Raw genomic sequence first — 19,822 nt, 5'->3', positions numbered from 1 at the left:
CGTCATAGCATCCCGCGATGTAGTACAGAAAACAAATATAGTTAAAACTCTTCTAACTTTAACTAGAAAATGAATTTCTAAGCGAAAATATTATAAACTAAGTAACTGCCATAAAGGCAGCACAATGCTTTTCTTCGAGTGTTTTCCATGTTGATGAGGGTGAGTACAAATGACTGATTTACAATAATTTAATTGTGAAAGTGCGCTTGATTTATCGTACAATTTCATTGGACCTCTGTGAACTACTCATCAATTTTATTGGTCTACTGTTATGAGGCAAAATGTTTACGAGGTGGCATGAAAAAAATCATGTATTAGCCGCTCCGTTTTAAAGGCCGCAAAGTTCAAAGCTGTTCAAAATGTGGGAAAAAAGTAGCGGCTTAAAATCCGGAATCTACGGTACTTTCAGGAGTCCTCAGGGTCCCGGATAAATACATTGTATTGGGATATCCAAACCTTGTTGCTGCTGGGTTCTTAGTGACCGCAGAAAGTTGTAGACACGGCTCAGCACATCACGGGAAGAAGCCTCCCCTCTGTGGATTCTCTCTACCTCAGTTAAGCAGCCAGCCTAATCAAAAACCCCACCCACCCCAGACTTTCTCATTTCTCCCCTGTCCTATTGGGCAGAAGTTACAAAAGCTTGATAGCACACACCAGGGTTAAGGACTGCTTTCAGAACCTTGAAATGATCTATCATATGATAAGATGGATTCTCGGCCTCACAATCCACCTCATGTTGATCTTGTCCTTTAACGTTTACCGGCACTGCACTTTCTGGGTACACTTTATTCTGCATTGTTACTGTTTGACATTATTGTACCTCGCTGCTCTGTGTATCTGTGCGAATAGGACGCACGACAAGCTTTCCGCCATTTCCTGTTTTGGGCATCTTATCTAAGAAAGGATGTGCTGGCATTGAAGAGAGTCCAGGGAATGTTCATGAAAATAATCTCAGGAATGAAAGAGTTAATATATGAAAACAACACACACAAAATGCTGGTGGAGCACAGCAGGCCAGGCAGCATCTGTAGGGAGAAGCACTGTCGACGTTTCGGGCCAAGACCCTTCGTCAGGACAAAGTTAATATATGAGGAGTGTTTGATGGCTTTGTGTCTATACTCATCGGAGTTTAGAAGAATGAGGGATTATTCTAGAGTGGATGTTGAGAGGATGCTTTGAATAGTGGGAAGTCTAGGTCCAGAGGGCAAAGCCCCAGAATAGAAAGATGTCCCTTTAAAGTAGAGATGAAGGGGAATTTCTTTAGCCAGAGGCTGGTGAGTATGTGAAATTCATTGTCTCAGATGGCTATGGAAGCCAAGTCATTGGGTATATTTAAAGTGGAGGTTGATAGGTTCTTGATTAGTCAGGATGTCAAAGGTTATGGGAGAAGGCAGGAGAATGGGGTTGAGAGGGATAGTAAATTAGCCATGATTAAATAGTGGAGAGCTTTGATAGGCTGAATGGCCTGATTCTGCTTTTGTGTCTGAAGGCCATATACATGTGACAATAATTAACCAACAAGACTTTCCCCCTTCCTCCGGATAGGACGCCAGTCTATCACGAGGCTAACCCCCAGCATTTTGCCAGTACCTGTTTTCAGCTGTGTGGACTGGAGCAATGTGTGGTTAAGTGCCTTGCTCAAGGACACAACACATTGCCTCGGCTGGGGCTCGAACTCACGACCTTCAGATCACTAGTCCAACACCTTAACCACTTGGCCACATGCCACAGAAATAGTTAAAAAGTATTAAAAAACAAACTACCTTTACTGAGTAACAATTTATATATTTAAATGAAATACATAACAAATTCAAACAGAACCAATACCGCTACAGTACTATAAAACTGTGTTTTAGTTCCTAATGGTTATCAGAGGAATTAATCGGCTATGCTTTTATGATTGACTGTAAATGAACAAAATTAGCACAGGAGCCCAGTGTAGATAATGGACTGCCTTCATATCATGCTACCAATGATTGCATCCTCCATGTCTTCATTTTCATTATAATATTCAAGATATCTTCAAATTTTTCGCAATTCCTAACTTGTTGAGGTAGTAAAACCAGCTCATTTCTACTCCCGGCTGTTTCTGGCATCTTGGGGCCTGAATGCTTGAGAACAGAGTGAGCAAACAGTTCCGTATTGTCTAACCGCCCATTTCTTGCCAACTATTAGTGACAAAACTCACTGCATTTTCAACTGACGCTATTTGAACTGACGCTATTTAACAATTGATCAGTCTAAGCATGGTGTGTGTCTAATGGCCATGCAAGTGCATGAGACTAACACTAGTTAGAATACGTACACGATGCTGGAAGAACTTAGCAGGTCAGGCAGCATCCGTGAGAAAAGAGTAGCCAACGTTTCGGGCCGAGACCCTTCCTCAAGAATGGAGGGGAAGAGAGGGCCGAAGCCCAGTAATAGAGATAGGGGAGGGGGTAGGGCCTAGAGGTGCCAGGTGGAGAACCAATCAGAGGAAGGATAAAGGGGGGAGGGGATAAGCATGAAAGAACTGTAGAGGTAAAGGAGCAGAAAGTAGAAAGGGGAGAGAGGCAGAGAGGGACCTGGGATAGGGGGAGGGGGAGGGAATTACCGGAAATTGGAGAATTCAATGTTCATACCACCAGGCTGGAGGCTACCCAGACAGTAGATGAGGTGTTGTTTCTCCAACCGAGTTTGGCCTCATCATGGCAGTAGAGGAGGCCATGTATGGACATATCTAGATGGGAATGAGAGGCAGAGTTGAAGTGGGTGGCAACCGGGAGGTCCTGTCTATTGTGACGGACGGAGCGGAGGTGCTCGACGAAGCGGTCCCCCAATCTGCGTCGGGTCTCGCCGATGTAGAGGGGGCTGCACCGGATGCAATAGACGACTCCAGCAGACTCGCAGGTGAAGTGTTGCCTCACCTGGAAGGACTGTCTGGGGCCCGGAATGGTGGTAAGGGGGGAGGTGTGGGGACAGGTGTAGCATTTGCGCTTGCAGGGATAAGTGCCAGGTGGGAGATCTGTGGGGAGGGACGTGTGGACCAGGTAGTTGCAGAGGGAATGATCCCTGCGAAAAGCTGAGAGGGGTAGGGAGGGAAAGATGTGCTTGGTGGTGGGGTCCTGTTGCAGGTGGCGGAAGTTGCGGAGGATAATGTGTTAGATCCGGAGGCTGATGGGGTGGTAGGTGAGGACAAGGGGAACCCTGTCCCTGTTGTGGTGATGGGAGGATGGGTTAAGGGCTGAAGTGCGGGAAGTGGAGGAAATGCGGGTGAGGGCATCTTTGATGACGCCGGAAGGGAAACCACGACCCTGAAAGAAAGAGGACATTTGAGAAGGTCTGGAATGGAAAGCCTCATCCTGGGAGCAGATGCGGTGGAGACGGAGGAACTGGGAATAGGGAATGGCATTTTTGCATTGGGCAGGGTGGGAATAGTTATGGGAGTCAGTGGGTTAGTAGAAGATGTCAGTGGATAGTCTGTCTCCGGAGTTGGAGACCAAGAGATCAAGAAAGGGGAGAGAAGCATCCGAGATGGACCAAGTGAATTTAAGGGCTGGGTGAAAGTTAGAAGCAAAGTTGATGAAATTGATGAGCTTAGCATGGGTGCAGGAAGCAGCACCAATGTAGTCGTCAATGTAGCGGAGGAAAAGTTGGGGAGTGGTGCCAGTATAGATTTGGAGTATAGACTGTTCCACATAACCCACAAAGAGGCAGGCATAGCTGGGGCCCATGCGAGTGCCCATGGCTACACCCTTGATCTGGAGAAAGTGGGAAGTGTTATGACCTCAGCCCCCTCCTTTGTGAGAATCGCAAGAGAGAGAGAGAGAGAGAGCCTTACGGTTTGGAATGTGGGCTGGTCGCTCAACAAGACAAAAGCCTTGGACATAGCCATTGTCTTGGGAGACACCTTTGTAGAATAAGGAACTGGCCTACGTGCAGACCCTCAGGGCAAGGTGAGATGGGTGATGGGGGAAAGATTGCCTCGCCCCCCCCCCCCCATCCTGATGGACATCTACAATCCTGCCAGTCCAGATAAAAGGGGGGCTGCCGAGGCGGGGCCTCAGACGCACCAAGGAGACACACGAAGAAGACACGATAGTGCTTCCCGTCGGAGTGGGAAGCCATTTTGAAGGAAGCCACGTGCGTTAGATTCCGGATCGGGAGTCTGTGGCTGGAACCAAAGGACAAACCGTTTTAACTAACAACAGGAATTTGCTTCGCAAAGACGACGGGCAAGTGTTCCTTCTCTCTCTATCCAACACGTGAAATGTCAGCGGTTCCCGAAATGGGGAAGCCTGCAGACTTGGAGTGACTCTTATATTCCAGTGGACTCAGTATCCCCTAGACAACGATAGAGCTCATTTTTGATTGATTATTACTATACCTGTGCTTTAGATTGAGTTTTGACGATGTATATGATCTGAATGTTTTGTAGTAACCATACGTTTGTGCCCCTTTATAAATAAAAACGTTTGAAAATAGTAGCACCAGGCTTCAGCGGACCTATCTATCTTTGCTGGTAAGTCACCCGGTTACTGGGGAACATAACAGAAGAACCAAAGGAAAAGTTATTTTCTACTTTATACTTTTTGCTCCTTTACCTCTACAGTTCTTTCATGCTTATCCCTTCCCCCCTTTATCCTTCCTCTGATTGGTTTTCCACCTGGCGCCTCTAGCCCTCCCCCCCCCATCTCTATTACTGGGTTTCGGCCCTCTCTTCCCCCCCATTCCTGATGAAGGGTCTTGGCCCAAAAAGTTGGCTACTGTTTTCTCACGGATGCTGCCTGACCTGCTGAGTTCTTCCAGCATATTCTTTGATCCACAGCATCTGCAGTTGTATTTTTGTGTTTTAACACTAGTTAGAAACTGTTCGGTAACAGTCTCCTGTCCCAATTAAGTGGCATAGTGTCCCAGATCAACAAAGGTTGATTTAGTTTTTGTTCTTTAAGAATTGTTTCAAATAAAGTACTGCCCCGAATAACCAGAATTCACGGTATATTCTCGTAGATTTTAGGAATTATGTTCGACTTCAGTGTGTCTCTGTAGATGTCTGGCACTGGCTGTATAAAACTAGGCAGGCAGTTCATTAGACTGAAACTCCTTTGGCATCATTGAGATAAAATGAACCGTGGCAAGTCATCTGCTTTTCAATTCAGTGGATAGAAATTTTGCATACTGTGACTTGAAGCATGGAGAGATTAAGACTGAAGTAGTGGGAGGGGTGGCACAATAGTATAACACTGTATAGTGCCAGCGACCCGGGTTCATTTCCCACCACAGCCTGTAAGGACTTTGTATCCTCTCCCTGTGAATGTCTGGGTTTACTGTGGGTGCTCTGGTTTCCTCTCACATTGAGGTTAGGGCCACAGGCTGTGTTAACGTTGGAAACATGCAGACTGCACCCAGCGCATCCTTGGACTGTGCTCTTGTTGATGCAAATGATGCATTTCGCTGCATGCTTTGATGTACTGTACATGTGAGAAGTCAGGTTAATCTAATCTGATCCCATGTTGTAAGGAGGAGCCTATAAAAAGACAAGGGGAGAAATGGATCAATTATTTTCAGCCATTTCTGATACAGCAACTGATTGGCTACAATTCAGGGCATTTGGAAGGGTAGATCGTTAGGAGTAGATGTTGACATGTTATCACCATTTGGAGAGTCATGAACTGGGGGGATGTATCTACAGGGTAAAGGGCTGGTCATTTAACACTGAAATGTGTAGACATTTGTCCTTTCTGATGGTAGTGAAGCTCTGGAATTTCTTTCCCCAGAGGGTGTTGGGGCCGGGTCATAAGGCGGCTCTGCTTTATTGGGAGTTTGAAGAAATTTGGCATGTCAACAAATACACTCAAACACTTCTGTAGTTGTACTGTGGAGAGCATTCTGACAGGCAGCATCTGTGTCTGGTATGGATGGGCTACTGCACAGGACCAAAAGAAGCTGCAGAAGGTTGTAAATCTAGTCAGCTCCACCGTGGGCACTAGCCTACAAAGTGCCCAGGACGTCTTCAGGGAGTGGTGTCTCAGAAAGGCAGCATCCATTATTAAGGACCTCCAGCACCCAAGGCATGCCCTTTTCTCACTGTTACCATCAGGTAGGAGGTACAGAAGCCTCAAGGCACACACTCAGCGATTCAGGAACAGCTTCTTTCTTTCTGCTATCCAATTCCTAAATGGGCATTGAAGCTTTGGATACTACCTCGCTTATTTAATATACAGTATTTCTGTTTTTGCACTTTTTAAAATCTATTCAATATATGTAATTGATTTACTTGTTTATTTATTATTACGTTTTATTTTATTTATTATTTTTTTCCACTCTGCTAGATTATGTATTGCTTTGAACTGCTGCTGCTAAGTTACCGAATCTCACACCACATGCCAGTGATAATAAACCTGATTCTGATTCTGAAAAGGCAGAGGCAGAGAAATATTCGAAAGACTGAGGAACTTCAGGCTTTGGGGAGATGGGACCAGTGCAGATTAGCCATAATGATGGTGAATAGTGAACAGGCTCCCATTATTTTCTTGGGAATCCTGCATAGTGCTGGGTATAATTTGTAGATAATTCATTCGATACCACATGATTATGTTGAAATAAACTGTAACAGTTTGAACATAATTGAACGTCTCTGGCAAGATATAATGGATGGTGATGTTGCAGAAAGTATTCCCTCAGCTGACATTTGCAACTCAGCGTGGGAGCTGATGATGATCTGGCTTGAAGATGATATTCTTGTAATTGACGTATTCCTGACAACTGATAAAGATGAACAAGACATATGGCTAAGACAGGAGCTTTGAGACACCAGATTCCCATTAACGATTTTCAATTCAGTTGGAAGGTATGACCCAGTGCACCTGCAGTAGAATTTCACTTATCTTTATTTCCCTTTGTTGTTGATAATGATTATAAAATGCAGTTCAGAATTATTTAACCTAAGTGATTTATCAAAATTCAAATCAAAGTTATTATCAAAGTCTATTTACAGTAGTCACCATATCCAGCCCCAAGATTCATTTTCATGCAGGCATTTGTGGTAGAGCAAAGAAATGCAAAACAGAAATGGTAAGTGCAAACACAGACGGACAAATAATCTATGTGCAAAAGAAGACAAACTGCGTAAATACAAAGAAAACCCCTAATCATAAATAAATAATTAATACTGAGAAGATGAGCTGTAGAATCCATGAAAATGAGTCCATGGGCTGTGGAGTCAGTTCAGTGTTTGGTGAGTGCGATTATCTGCATCAGTTCCAGATTCTGCAGGTTGTGGCGTAATAATTCTTCCTGAACCTGTGGTGTGGGACCTGAGGTCTCGATGGCAGCAGCGAGTCAAGAGTATGGCCTGGATGGTGGGGGTATGTTATTTAGATAAGTTAATAGAAGTAGAATTATTATCCATTTAATTAGATTTAAATATACTGTAAAAGTGATTTACTACAGTAAACCCATGTTCTGCAGATTAGAGGAATTTGATGCACGCGATGGTGAAAAGTTGAGAATCACCAGGCTGAGGTATGGAGATGGACAAGATCTTTCCTGGGACTGGATAGTGAGAGCAGTCGAGCACTGGCCATTGGATTGGTTCGGAGAAGTTGAGCTTGAAGGTCGATACATCACCCAGTCTGTAGTCGCAGGGAGGAGAACGGGGAGTGCAGCATTCAAGCATTAACTGTCTGAAGCAGATGCCAGGGGAGTGTAGATCCAGGAATGGGTGTCATTTGTAAATCTCACAGCCACCCCAGTCTACCCCACAAATGAACATACACAAATGGTCTAGTTCTCGGTCGAACAAACACAAATAGGTGTAAGCTCTGCTCCGACTGTAGACAACTGTGAATTTTGACCTTCTTTTAAACAAAATCTGTAATTTTTTCTCCCAGAATAGAATTGTCATGAAAATTTGATTGGAAATCCAATGTCCTTTCGAGAGGGAGTTTAATGCTGTTATCCTGTAGCTTCAGTCCTCCTTTCTTCTGTAACCTAGTTCAAAGTTAAAGGTAAATCGATGACCCAAAGAATGTGCGTATATGTCACCATATACTACCTTGAGATGCAGGCCTGCCCAGGCATACGACAGAATGTAGGAAAGATGTAAACAGCAAAGAATTATAAACAACCAGTATACAAAAGAAGCCAAATCACACAAATGATAATAAAAAAACCCAGCCTGATCACGGGGCAATTTACAAGGACCAATTAACCTACTATCCAGTACATCTTTAGACTGAGGGAGGAACCCTGTGGTTCACGGGGAGAACATACATGCCCCTTACAGATGGCAGCAGAACTGAACTCTGAAACCGCTGAGCTGTTACAGCATTGCACTCTCTACTGTGTTACTATGGTGCCCAAGGAACTGTAGAGTCCTTGAAAGTGAGTTTGTGGAATCTACTAACTAACTATGATAGTGAGCTTGATGATGGTTAACTAATGCCTCAAGTGCTCTTGCTGGTTACTCATTTACCGGTAGAACCCTCAGGATAACTTCTGTTTCCAGCCTGTGTCGTGATACCTTTAACCGAACAAAACAAATTTGGCTTAATTATTAGCATACATTTTCTTAGTTCTATTTCATCTAATTATCCATTATTAAAATAATTTCAGTATCGGGCTAAGCCAACATGACTCTGAGGTCAGGTCAGGGTTTGTTTTTTGCTCTCAGGTACGTGATCAGCAAGTGCAAACACTAATTACTGTGTTTTGGATGTCACCAACTCCGAGGCAGTGCAGGGTGAGGAGGTGGGGGTAGTGGAAGCAGGGGTGATACTCCGTGCTCAGTCCCTGCAGAAACAGATTCCGGTTCTGATTCAGATTAGTTACGAACGTTATAGAATCAAAGAGCTTGACGGGCCCTTGGGCCCAGCCAGTTCTTGCTGACCACGGTTCCCAACTAGCCAGTCCAAATGTCCTGCATTTGGCCCGCATCTGTCCAAGCCCCACCCTCTGCCTACCTATCAAAGTGCTGCATAAGTAACAGAATTGTACCTACCTTCCTCCAACAGCTTGTTCCATTTACTCACCACCCTCTGTGTGTAAACATTATCCCTCAGATCCCTTTTAAATCTCCCCCCCCCCCCCCCACCTAACCAGTGTCTCGTAGTTCTGGTCTCCCTGGGGAACAGACTGTTATATCCAACACGTACAACAAGCTGGAGAAACTCAGCAGGTCGGGCAGCATTTACATTTCCCCTCCCACGGATGCTGCCCGACCTGCTGAGTTTCTCCAGCTTGTTGTACGTGTTGCTTTGTTCACACCATCTGCAGTGTACTTTGTGTTTACTAGACTGTTATATCCACCTCATCTGTGCCCGTCATGATTTTGATCTTTTCTGTAATGTCTTTCCTCATTCTCTGACATTCTGAGGACCAAAGACCGAGCCTGGCCAATATCTCTGATACCTCAGGCCCTTGTCAGATACACCAGGGAGCAATGAAGCTCCTTGCTTATGTCCAGCTCTCAGAGTGACTACAAGAGAGAGATGCCAGCTGTGACAGTAGTTCAACACACACAGTCAGTGCAGGCACTCAACCAGCCAGGCAGCATCTACAGAGAGGAATAAATGTTTTGGGCTGAGACCCTTCATCAGGGCTGGAGAGCGAGGGGGAAGGAGTCAGCAAGAAGCTGGGGGTGGAGGGAGGGGGGAGCACAAGCTGGCAGGTGGAGGGCAAGAAGGGAGGGGATGGATGGAAAAGGGCTGAAGAAGAGGGAATCTGATAGGAGTGGACGGTGGACCATGGGAGAAAGGGAAGGAACTGGGGCATGAGAGGAGGTGATGGCCAGGTGAGAAGAGAAGGGGTGGGAAGGGAGTTGGAATAGGGAATGGATTACAAGAGAGAAATTACCGTTAGCTTGAGAAATCATTGAGAATCTCTCATCACTGAACCTTGTGGGTCCTCAGTCAGTCATTCTCCTTAATCACTGCACGCTCAGGAGCGAAAACTGTGCCATACCAATAACACCAGACAGCAAAAGGTTTGCTTCTTGAATACTTTTGGGTGTATCTTACAGATTTTGGGCTGCTGATCATGAAAATCATCATGAAATTTCCCTATCACACACCATTTTTTGAAAACTTGCCCATAGCTTTTATTTCAATTCATAATTCAAATCAGAATAACGGATGCCAAGCTTAAGGAAGACATTTTTGTTGGTCCACAAATCAAACAGGTCATCAATGACAGGCAATTCGAAGAACGTCTGGTGGGACCGGAGAAAATCACATTGAAGGCATTCAAGGATGTTGGTGAAAATTTTCTTGGCAACTACAGACACCAAACTACGTGCAGCTGCTTGAAAACATGCTTCAAGCACACAAAACCATGAAGTGCAACTTGTCACTAAACATTCGCTGTCTGCATTTCCATTTGGACTTCTCCCCTCTAATCTTGGCGCTGTTAGTGACGACCATGGTGAAAGGTTTCAAGAGGACATTGCGGTCATGGAGAAACGATGTCAGGGCAACTGGAATCTGTCAATGCTGGCTGATTATTGTTGGACCCTTAAATGAGAAGCCTCCGACACTGAGTACAAATGAAAGTCATCAGCAAAATATTTTCAGCTTAGTTGAACAATTGCAAAGCTTCAGCACGGTTCTGTAATTAACCGCATTAAGTAAAAGTTCATTTCTTTTTTTCTCTGAATTCCTACATGATACAAGTAGTCTGAAATTATATTTGTATTCAGCTTCAAGCAGTCAAAAAATTCTGAGGAAGCAACACTTTCTAAAAGAAAATTGTTGTCCGGTGTAATGTGGGCATTAGAACAGAGTGTTTGATGCTCAGCTGCAAGAGATGCAGCTTTGAATTCACTGCCGTCCCATTATAAGGCAATTAAAATAATTGGTAAAGTTGCCGGAGGGGTGATGAAGTAGCTCTCATTAACACAGTGAGTTGCTGCAATGCAAAATGTACTTCCTGAAACAGAGATAGAAGCAGGCACAGCAAGAACTTTCAGAAGAGAACTGAAGGAATATTTAAAGAAGGAAAAATCTGGTTGTAATTGTGCAGTTTATCCCTCGGCCACTACCTCGGGGTGAAAGATGTTGTTTCCACTCCAGTGTTTCAATGAGTTCTAAGGTCCCATGGAAGTTGTTTTGATCGAGGCATGGTGCACATAAACAGATCTTTCTTGAGAAGAGCAGGTTCTGTCAGTAACCTGACTTTGTGTGTCTTTTTTATAGGGTAGGGCACCTCTACACCCCACACCTCCGATCTCATCTCATTGATATGAACACCTGACTTCAAAGAGCTTTTGTAGAAGGCATTACCTCAGGGGTTCACATACATTTTGAACTTAGACTGTGATTGTTTAAATGGTGTATTCAGTATTGACGAGAAGAATTACAATTGTTTGTAATGCCGAAAATCAGGTAACTGCAAAGGTTTCACAAAGGGGGAGGGAAACCAGAGTGTTAGAGCAGATAGTGAGGTGGAGGAGGATAAAGGTCATGCAAGAGCTGCAAGTATAGTGCATGGAGTAAAGCCAGATCTAGCATATAAAGTGGCTTTGAGGAAAGAGACAGAATAAAGGGTGTAAAGGTAGTAAAGTAGAAGGGCTAAAGTGCATGTATTTTAATGCAAGGAGCATCAGGAACAAAGGTGATGAACTGAGAGCTTGGATACATACATGGAATTATAATGTAGTAGCTATTACGGAGTCTTGGCTGGCACCAGGGCAGGAATAGATTCTCAATATTCCTGGATCTCAGTGCTTTAAAAGGGATAGAGAGGGGGGGAAAGGGGAGGAGGGTTGGCATTACTGGTCAGGGATACTATTACAGATTTGGAAAGGTGCAAAAATAACAGGGTTGTTATTATGGGTGACTTTAACTTCCCTAATATTGATTGGCACCTAATTAGTTCCAATGGTTTAGACGAGGCAGAGTTTGTCAAGTGCGTCCAGGATGGATTCCTGTCACAGTATGTTGACAGGCCAACTAGGAGGAATGCCATACTAGATCTAGTATTAGGTAACGAACCGGATCAGGTCACAGATCTCTCAGTGGAGCATCTGGGGGACAGTGACCACCGCTCCCTGGCCTTTAACATTATCATGGAAAAGGATAGAATCAGAGATGACAAGAAAATTTTTAATTGGGGAAGGGCAAATTATGAGGCTATAAGGCTAGAACTTGCGGGTGTGAATTGGGTTGATGTTTTTGCAGGGAAATGTACTATGGACATGTGGTCGATGTTTAGGGATCTCTTGCAGGATGTTAGGGATAAATTTGTCCCAGTGAGGAAGATAAAGAGTGGTAGGGTGAAGGAACCATGGGTGACAAGTGAAGTGGAAAATCTAGTCAGGTGGAAGAAGGCAGCATACATTTAGGAAGCAAGGATCAGATGGGTCTATTGAGGAATATAGGATAGCAAGAAAGGAGCTTAAGAAGGGGCTGAGGAGAGCAAGAAGGGGGCATGAGAAGGCTGTAGCGAGTAGGGTAAAGGAAAACCCAAAGGCATTCTTCAATTATATGAAGAACAAAAGGTTGACAGGAGTGAAGGTAGGACCGATTAGAGATAAAAGTGGGAAGATGTGCCTGGAGGCTGTGGAAGTGAGCGAGGTCCTCAATGAATACTTCTCTTCTGTATTCACCAATGAGAGGGAACTTGATGATGGTGAGGACAATATGAGTGAGGTTGATGTTCTGGAGCATGTTGATATTGAGGGAGAAGAGGTGTTGGAGTTATTAAAATACGTTAGAATGGATAAGTCCCCAGGGCCTGACGGAATATTCCCCAGGCTGCTCCATGAGGTGAGGGAAGAGATTGCTGAGCCTCTGGCTAGGATCTTTATGTCCTCGTTGTCCATGGGAATGAATACTGGAGGACTGGAGGGAGGTGAATGTTGTCCCCTTGTTCAGAAAAGGTATTAGGGATAGTCTGGGTAATTATAGACCAGTGACCCTTACGTCTGTGGTGGGAAAGCTGTTGGAAAAGGTTCTTAGAGTTAGAATCTATGGGCATTTAGAGAATCATGGTCCGATCAGGGACAGTCAGCATGGCTTTGTGAAGGGCAGATCGTGTCTAACAAGCCTGATAGAGTTCTTTGAGGAGGTGACCAGGCATATAGATGAGGGTAGTGCAGTGGATGTGATCTACATGGATTTTAGTAAGGCATTTGATAAGGTACCACACGGTAAGCTTTTTCAGAAAGTCAGAAGGCATGGGATCCAGGGAAGTTTGGCCAGGTGGATTCAGAATTGACTTGCCTGCAGAAAGCAGAGTGTCGTGGTGGAGGGAGTACATTGGGATTGGAGGGTTGTGACTCGTGGTGTCCCACAAGGATCGGTTCTGGGACCTCTACTTTTTGTGATTTTTATTAACGGCCTGGATGTGGGGGTAGAAGAGTGGGTTGGCAAGTTTGCAGCGACACAAAGGTTGGAGGTGTTGTGGATAGTGTTGAGGGCTGTCAGAGGTTACAGCAGGACGTTGATAGGATGCAAAACTGGACTGAGAAGTGGCAGATGGAGTTCAACCTAGGTAAGTGTGAAGTGGTTCATTTTGGTAGGTCAAGTATGATGGCAGAAAATATTATTAATGGTAAGACTCTTGGCAGTGTGGAGGATCAGAGGGATCTTGGGGTCCGAGTCCATAGGACGCTCAAAGCAGCTTTGCAGGTTGACTCTGTGGTTAAGAAGGCATATGGTGTATTGGCCTTCATCAATCATGGAATTGAATTTAGGAGCCGAAAGGTAATGTTGTAGCTATATAGGACCCTGGTCAGACCCCACTTGGAGTACTGTGCTCAGTTCTGGTCGCCTCACTACAGGAAGGATGTGGAAGCTGTAGAAAGGGGTGCAGAGGAGGTCTACAAGGATGTTGCCTTTATTGGGGAGCATGCCTTATGAGAATAGGTTGAGAGAACTCAGCCTTTTCTCCTTGGAGCGAAGGAGGATGAGAGGTGACCTGATAGAGGTGTACAAGATGATGAGAGGCATTGATTGTGTGGATAGTCAGAGGCTTTTTCCCAGGGCTGAAATGGTTGCCACACGAGGACACAGGTTTAAGGTGCTGGGGAGTACGTACAGAGGAGATGTCAGGGGTAAGTTTTTTACACAGAGAGTGGTGAGTGTGTGGAATGGGCTGCTGGCAACGGTGGTGGAGGCGGATACGATAGGGTCTTTTAAGAGGCTTTTAGATAGGTACCTGGAGCTTAGTAAAATAGAGGGCTATAGGTAAGCCTAGAAATTTCTAATGTAGGGACATGTTCAGCACAACTTTGTGGGCTGAAGGGCCTGTATTGTGCTGTAGGTTTTCTATGTTCCTCGTTCTATGTTCTAATATCCACCAGTCGGGATACGTTCAAGAGTACATTTGTTCAAGTTTGTTAGTGTTCGGTAATAAGCTGAACCTCCTTAATGTGCTAGGAAAAGTAAATAGACTGGCCTTCTTTCCATTTGAATGCAGCTGTGTGCTGGGCCCAGGCCAGCTCACCTGACAAATTCACACAGCACATGATTTCTGTGACGGTGGCAAGTTCTTGTCAATTGTGGTCCAGAAGACACAGTTAATATTTTAACAGAATATTTCACTGGAATTCATTTTTATTTTCCATGAGACATAGAAAACCTTCAGCAAAATACAGGCCCTTTGGGCCACAATGCTGTGCCGAACATGTCCTGACCTTAGAATAAACAGTTAATACAAAACAAGTTAATGCACTGTTAGAAAAAATCAGTCTTTGACTCCTGTTCATCCAAAGCCTTTATCTTCACTCTGGTGGAAAATTTAATCCAGATGACCTGTTCTTGGGGAATCGGGTTGAACAGTAGTTACCTGATACCCTTTAACTAGTAGCTGGGCAGTGGTTGTCCTGGTACTGACGAAGATTCCAGGGAGAATTGCCCTGAACTTATCCAAGTAGAAATCATTAACAAGCCACTGAGACGCCAGTGTAACAGCCTCTCATTGAGGCAAACTGCACATCTGTCAGTGCAACACTGCTAGGGGCCTGCACTGGAATCTCTGTCACCTTGTTTTGTACCGACGTCACCGGAGTGGGAATTAAATTCACACCCATTTGAATGGCAGGTGGTAATCTTGCCCACCACCTCAGCTGTAAAGCGATGGGCTCACTGTCTCAGGATCAGAATCACGCTTATCGTCACTGTGAAATGTGTTGATTTTCAGCAGGAAGTTCAGCGCAATACATAAAAATTACTCAAAGTTACAATAAGAAATATCAAAAATAACTAGTGCAAAATAAGAGAGGTAGCGTTCATGGGTTCAGGAGCCTAACGGCAGAGGGGAAGAATCTGTTCCTAACATGTTGAATGTCTGTCTTCGGTTTCCTCACTGATAAGGAGAGGTCATGTCCTCGATGGTGAGGGTAGTTCATCATTGCAGTGTTTTTGAAGATGTCCTCGATGGCGGTGAGGCTAGTCCCTGTGTTGGAGCTGGCCGAGTTTGCAGCCCTCTGCAGCTTTTCTGATCCAGTGCATTGATGTGTCTGATACAACCAGGCAGAATGCTCTCCATAGAAATTTGCTGACCGACAAAATCTCCTGGGACTCTGAATGAAATGTAGCCACTGGCATACCTTCTTCTTACTGACGTCAATATGTTGGGACCTGGATAGACCCTCAGAAATGTTGCCTCCTAAGTCTGTGTGTAACATGTCTGCGTGAAAGAAATTGCTTCATTTTGTGACACTGGGTGGCTATCTGTTGATGGGATTCCTTACACAACTGTTTCCATGGTTTGTTTTATCTCACTGTCTGATGTTAAGAAGTAATTCTGTGAACATTCCCCATACCTGTTCTGCAGGGCAGCTGTGCTAGCGTCTGTGGAAATGGTTCGTAACCCAGTATGTACCAACAGTTACAGCAGTCACAAGCTGCCTGACTTGCTAAAAACACAATTAGAACAAAACAAGAAGTCCTTTGTAGTACAAAGTGGTCCTAGTGTTGCAGTGATTAGGTTGGTTCAGGAACTGAATGGTTGAAAGGCAATAGTTGTTCTGGAGCCTAGTGGAGTGGGAATTCTGGCTTCTGTATTTCCTGCCGATGGTAGATGTGAAAAGTTGGCAGTTTTGATGATGGATGTGGCCATCTGGAGGCAGTGCCTCCCGCAGATACGATCAGTGTTGGGGAGGAATGTGCCTGTGACGTATTGGATAGAGTCCACTCTTCTCATAAACACAAGAGATTCTGCAGATGCTGGAAATCCAGAACGACGTACACAAAATGTTGGTGGAACTCAACAGGTCCGGCAGCATCTCTGGAGAGAAATAAACAGTTGGCATTTGGGGAGACTGTTGAGTGGGACTTGGAAAGGAATGGGGTAAAAGCCAGGATAAGAAGTGGGGAGGGAGAGGGAGGAGCAAAAGATGGCAGGTGATAGGTGAAATCAGGTGACGGGGAAGGTGGGTGGTTGGGGGAGGGGAGATGAAGTAAGAAGCTGCGAGGTGATAGGTAGAAGAGGTAACGGGCTGAAGAAGAAGGAATCTGATAGGAGAGGACAATAGACAATGCAAGAAAGGGACGGAGGAGGGTAATCATTGGTAGGTGACGAGTAGCTGAGGAGGGATGAGAGGGCAGCCAGAATGGGGAATGGGAAAGGAGAGAACATGAGTTGTGGAGTCATTGGAAGTGACTCCTTGAGTTGCAGAATGCTCAGTGTATGTCAGTGTGTCACCCAGACATGAGAAACCCCAGGAATGAAGAGTCTTTGCAAGCACAGACCAGAAATGAGAAGTTCCCTGTAATCAATGCTATATTTAGTATTAGTAACACCTTGGAATCTTTTGCATAGCTTGTCATTAAATGTTAGTACTTCTTAGATCTCTTAAAACGACAGGTGAATCCAAGCAAATGCTCCTTCAGTAACACACACATAATGCTGGAGACACTCAACGGGTTAGGCAGCATGGATGGAGAAGAATAAATAATTGACATTTGGATTCGTGACCCTTCATCAGCTTCCTCCAGCAGTTTGTGTGTTGCTCTGGATTTCCAGCATCTGCAGAATCTCCTGTGTTTATAAAATGCCCCTTTATGCAGCTACTTCATCTGATCTTTTATTTAAAGCACGAAAATGTTAATTTGATTTCAACTCGCCCAGAATTGGTGGCAATGCCACAGGGCAGGTGGGTGGGTGGCTGGAGGTGACGGTGCTGAATATTCACAGATTTATTCTCAATACTTGTGGTTGTTTTGTGCCGCAGAGTGACGAGGGGGGAATGAGAACTCTCCAGAGGAAGTGGACGTCTTTTCTAAAGACCCGGCTTGTGTGTTCCATCCCAGTGTACAACTTCCATTTCAACATCTTGAAGAGTATCTACGTGTTGAACCAGGAGCACTGGCAGGACGCCGTGTTTTATGGTGTGTTTGTATCCCAGTGGTAAGTACAAATCCTGTGTTCTGGTTTTGTTATTGTGAGTAGTGACAGCGTCTTCTCAAATGATGTGTGATGGTGCCGGGGGACTGGCAGGTTTTGATTAAAGATGTGCTTTACTTGTCACCTGTACGTCGACACATCAAGACAAGCAGTGGAACGGCTGACACAGACTGAGGATGTGCTGGGGGCAGCCCACAAGTGCCACCGTGCCCCTGGTGCCAACAGAGCCTGCCCACAACGTACCAGCCCTAACCCTTAGGTCTTTGGAATGTGGGAGGAGATGAAAGCACCCACACGGAGAGTGTACAAAGTCCTTACAGACAGATCACCGGCACACGGAGAGTGTACAAAGTCCTTACAGACAGATCACCGGCACACGGAGAGTGTACAAAGTCCTTACAGACAGATCACCGGCACACAGAGAGTGTACAAATTCCTTACAGACAGATCACCGGCACACGGAGAGTGTACAATGCGTTAACTGCTCACTATCACTTCTGCTGTTTGATTTCCCTTGCTGCATTCTCAGGTAAGTCTTGATTTGAGTTTTCATTAATGGCCACCTCTTCCTTCTACAGTTTAGGGATATTTCAGACCCACTGTTGGCGATGAGATTTTTGTTTGTGGCATCTTTGTGGTCCCATCGAGGCCAGGCCAAGTCATCCGCAGGAGCTTAAATCCCAAGCTGTCACGGAAAGCTCCTCACCTAAAGAACAGATGGTGGGTGAAATTCTGCAGGATAACCAGCCAACCACTGGTAGCCACGACAAGCAGGTGTTCTTCAGTGGAGTCACAGAAGTGAAAAAGTTGTCAGACAGCCAGCAGACTGGATGATCTAACTGGTACATTGCAGCTGTGTGATGACACTTAGGTCCTGCAGATTTGATCTGGAGTTAATGAAATACCTGGAGCTCTGGAGCCTGTTATGAGGCCGCGCTGTTGCTTGGTACCTCCAGTGGAGTGGCAGTCTCCCCAGTAGAAGCCAAGTCGACAGCTGAAGAATACTCTTCAGCCACTTTGAACCCATGTGATGGGGCGAAAGCAAAAGCTCATTTGACCTTCCTGAGAGGAAGAGGTCTTGAAATTCTGCGGATGCTGGAAACCTTGACACCGGCTACAAAATGCTGGAGGGGCTCTGCAGGTCAGGCAGCATCTATGGAGGGAAATGCGAAGTCAACTTTTTTTGGGGATTGAGACTCTTCATCAGGACTGAAGAAGTTTTGATGGCCCTGATGAAGTTCGGAAGTTCTGATAGAGTGACTGAGCCCAAAATGTCAACTGTCCATTTCCTTCCATAGAAGGGAGAGTCTAATCTGCTGAGTCCTTTCAGTATTTTATGTGCGTGCATCCTCCAACCTCTGCTGTCTTGATTTCAGCACATCTTCCAGCCTTAATGGGTCAGGTTTGACATGAAAAGAACAATTTGGATTTATGAATGACCTTTATAAAACGTGATACCTGTTTCCTCTGTCACTTCCCTCACTTAGTGTCTCTTCTGACCTTTTCAAGGCTTTCAGCATCAGTGTCTGGAGGTTTTCCAGCCCAAATTGATTATCAGTATGGCTCCTTGCTCGGTTAATCTGTACCTTGCTGTATCAGAATCAGGTTTATTATCATTAACGTGTCATGAAGTTTGATGTTTCAGTACAGTGTCAGAAACAAAATGATTACGCTAAATTACAGTTTTTTTAAATGCAGAAGAGGGATACTGAGGTAGTGTATGGGTTCATGGACCATTGAGAAAGCTGATGGCAGAGGGAAAGAGGCTGGTCTGGCCACGTTGTGTGCGTGTTGCCAGGGTCCTGTCCCTCCTGCTTAATGGTAATAATGAGAAGAGGGCATGTCCCAGATTTCCTGGGTGGTGGTGGGGTGCTGGCTGTCTGGGTGCGGAGAAGTGTGACGGTTTGTGAACGCTGCAATCCATGGCCGACCGGAGTACAGAAATGAGTGAGTGGGCCTCCTGAACTTGGGCGATAGGAGTGTTGAAAGCTCAGCAGCAGCTGACAAAACCAGTTGATCCCAGCATTTTCAATAAAGTGAGGTGGCGAGTGACATTAAACACGGGAGCTCTGGAACTCCGGAGGAACACAGACAGAAGTGCTGCAGGAGCTCAGCAGTCAGAGGGGAAGGAGCTGCCTGCATCTCAGTCTGAGACCCTTCACCAGGCCAGCCTGAGGCTGCCCGGCTCCTCCAGCATTTTGTCTTTGTTCCAATGGCTGATCATGTGCTCGCATTGTTTGATTTCCTTTCACTTTTGGAAAGAAAAGCTGTTGAAAGCCACAATCAGCTGTGCCACGACGTGAAACTAAACCAGAACTATCGATCCAGGCAATCAGTGGCACGAGAGAGTCGGCCGCTGCCTCACAGCCCTGACAATCTGGGTTCGAACCCGACCTTCGGTGCGGTCGGTGTAGAGTTCTCGCCACTTCCCCTGTGACGCACTGGGTTTCCTCTGGGTGCCCCAGTTTCCACTCAGGAATGTGCATGCCTCTGG

General features: G+C 45.3%; 1 protein-coding gene across 4 annotated transcripts in view; it reads left to right on the top strand.

The window, feature by feature from the left end:
• sema4gb (sema domain, immunoglobulin domain (Ig), transmembrane domain (TM) and short cytoplasmic domain, (semaphorin) 4Gb) overlaps nt 1-19,822 on the top strand; it is a 237,962-nt gene that overhangs the window by 139,448 nt on the left and 78,692 nt on the right. For all 4 annotated transcript variants that reach the window (XR_012096070.1, XM_073026894.1, XM_073026896.1 and 1 more), the window contains exon 9: nt 17,156-17,331. Coding sequence is in view for 3 of the 4 variants with exons in the window: in XM_073026894.1 (XP_072882995.1) it covers nt 17,156-17,331 (176 nt within the window). In the remaining variant the exon portion in view is untranslated. The remainder of the gene's footprint in view (nt 1-17,155; nt 17,332-19,822) is intronic.

This window comes from Hemitrygon akajei, chromosome 23 (genome assembly GCF_048418815.1).
Source record: "Hemitrygon akajei chromosome 23, sHemAka1.3, whole genome shotgun sequence".
NCBI classification, from domain to species: domain Eukaryota; kingdom Metazoa; phylum Chordata; class Chondrichthyes; order Myliobatiformes; family Dasyatidae; genus Hemitrygon; species Hemitrygon akajei.
Note: the sequence above shows the minus strand (reverse complement) of the source record. Positions and strands in the feature narration are given on the sequence as shown.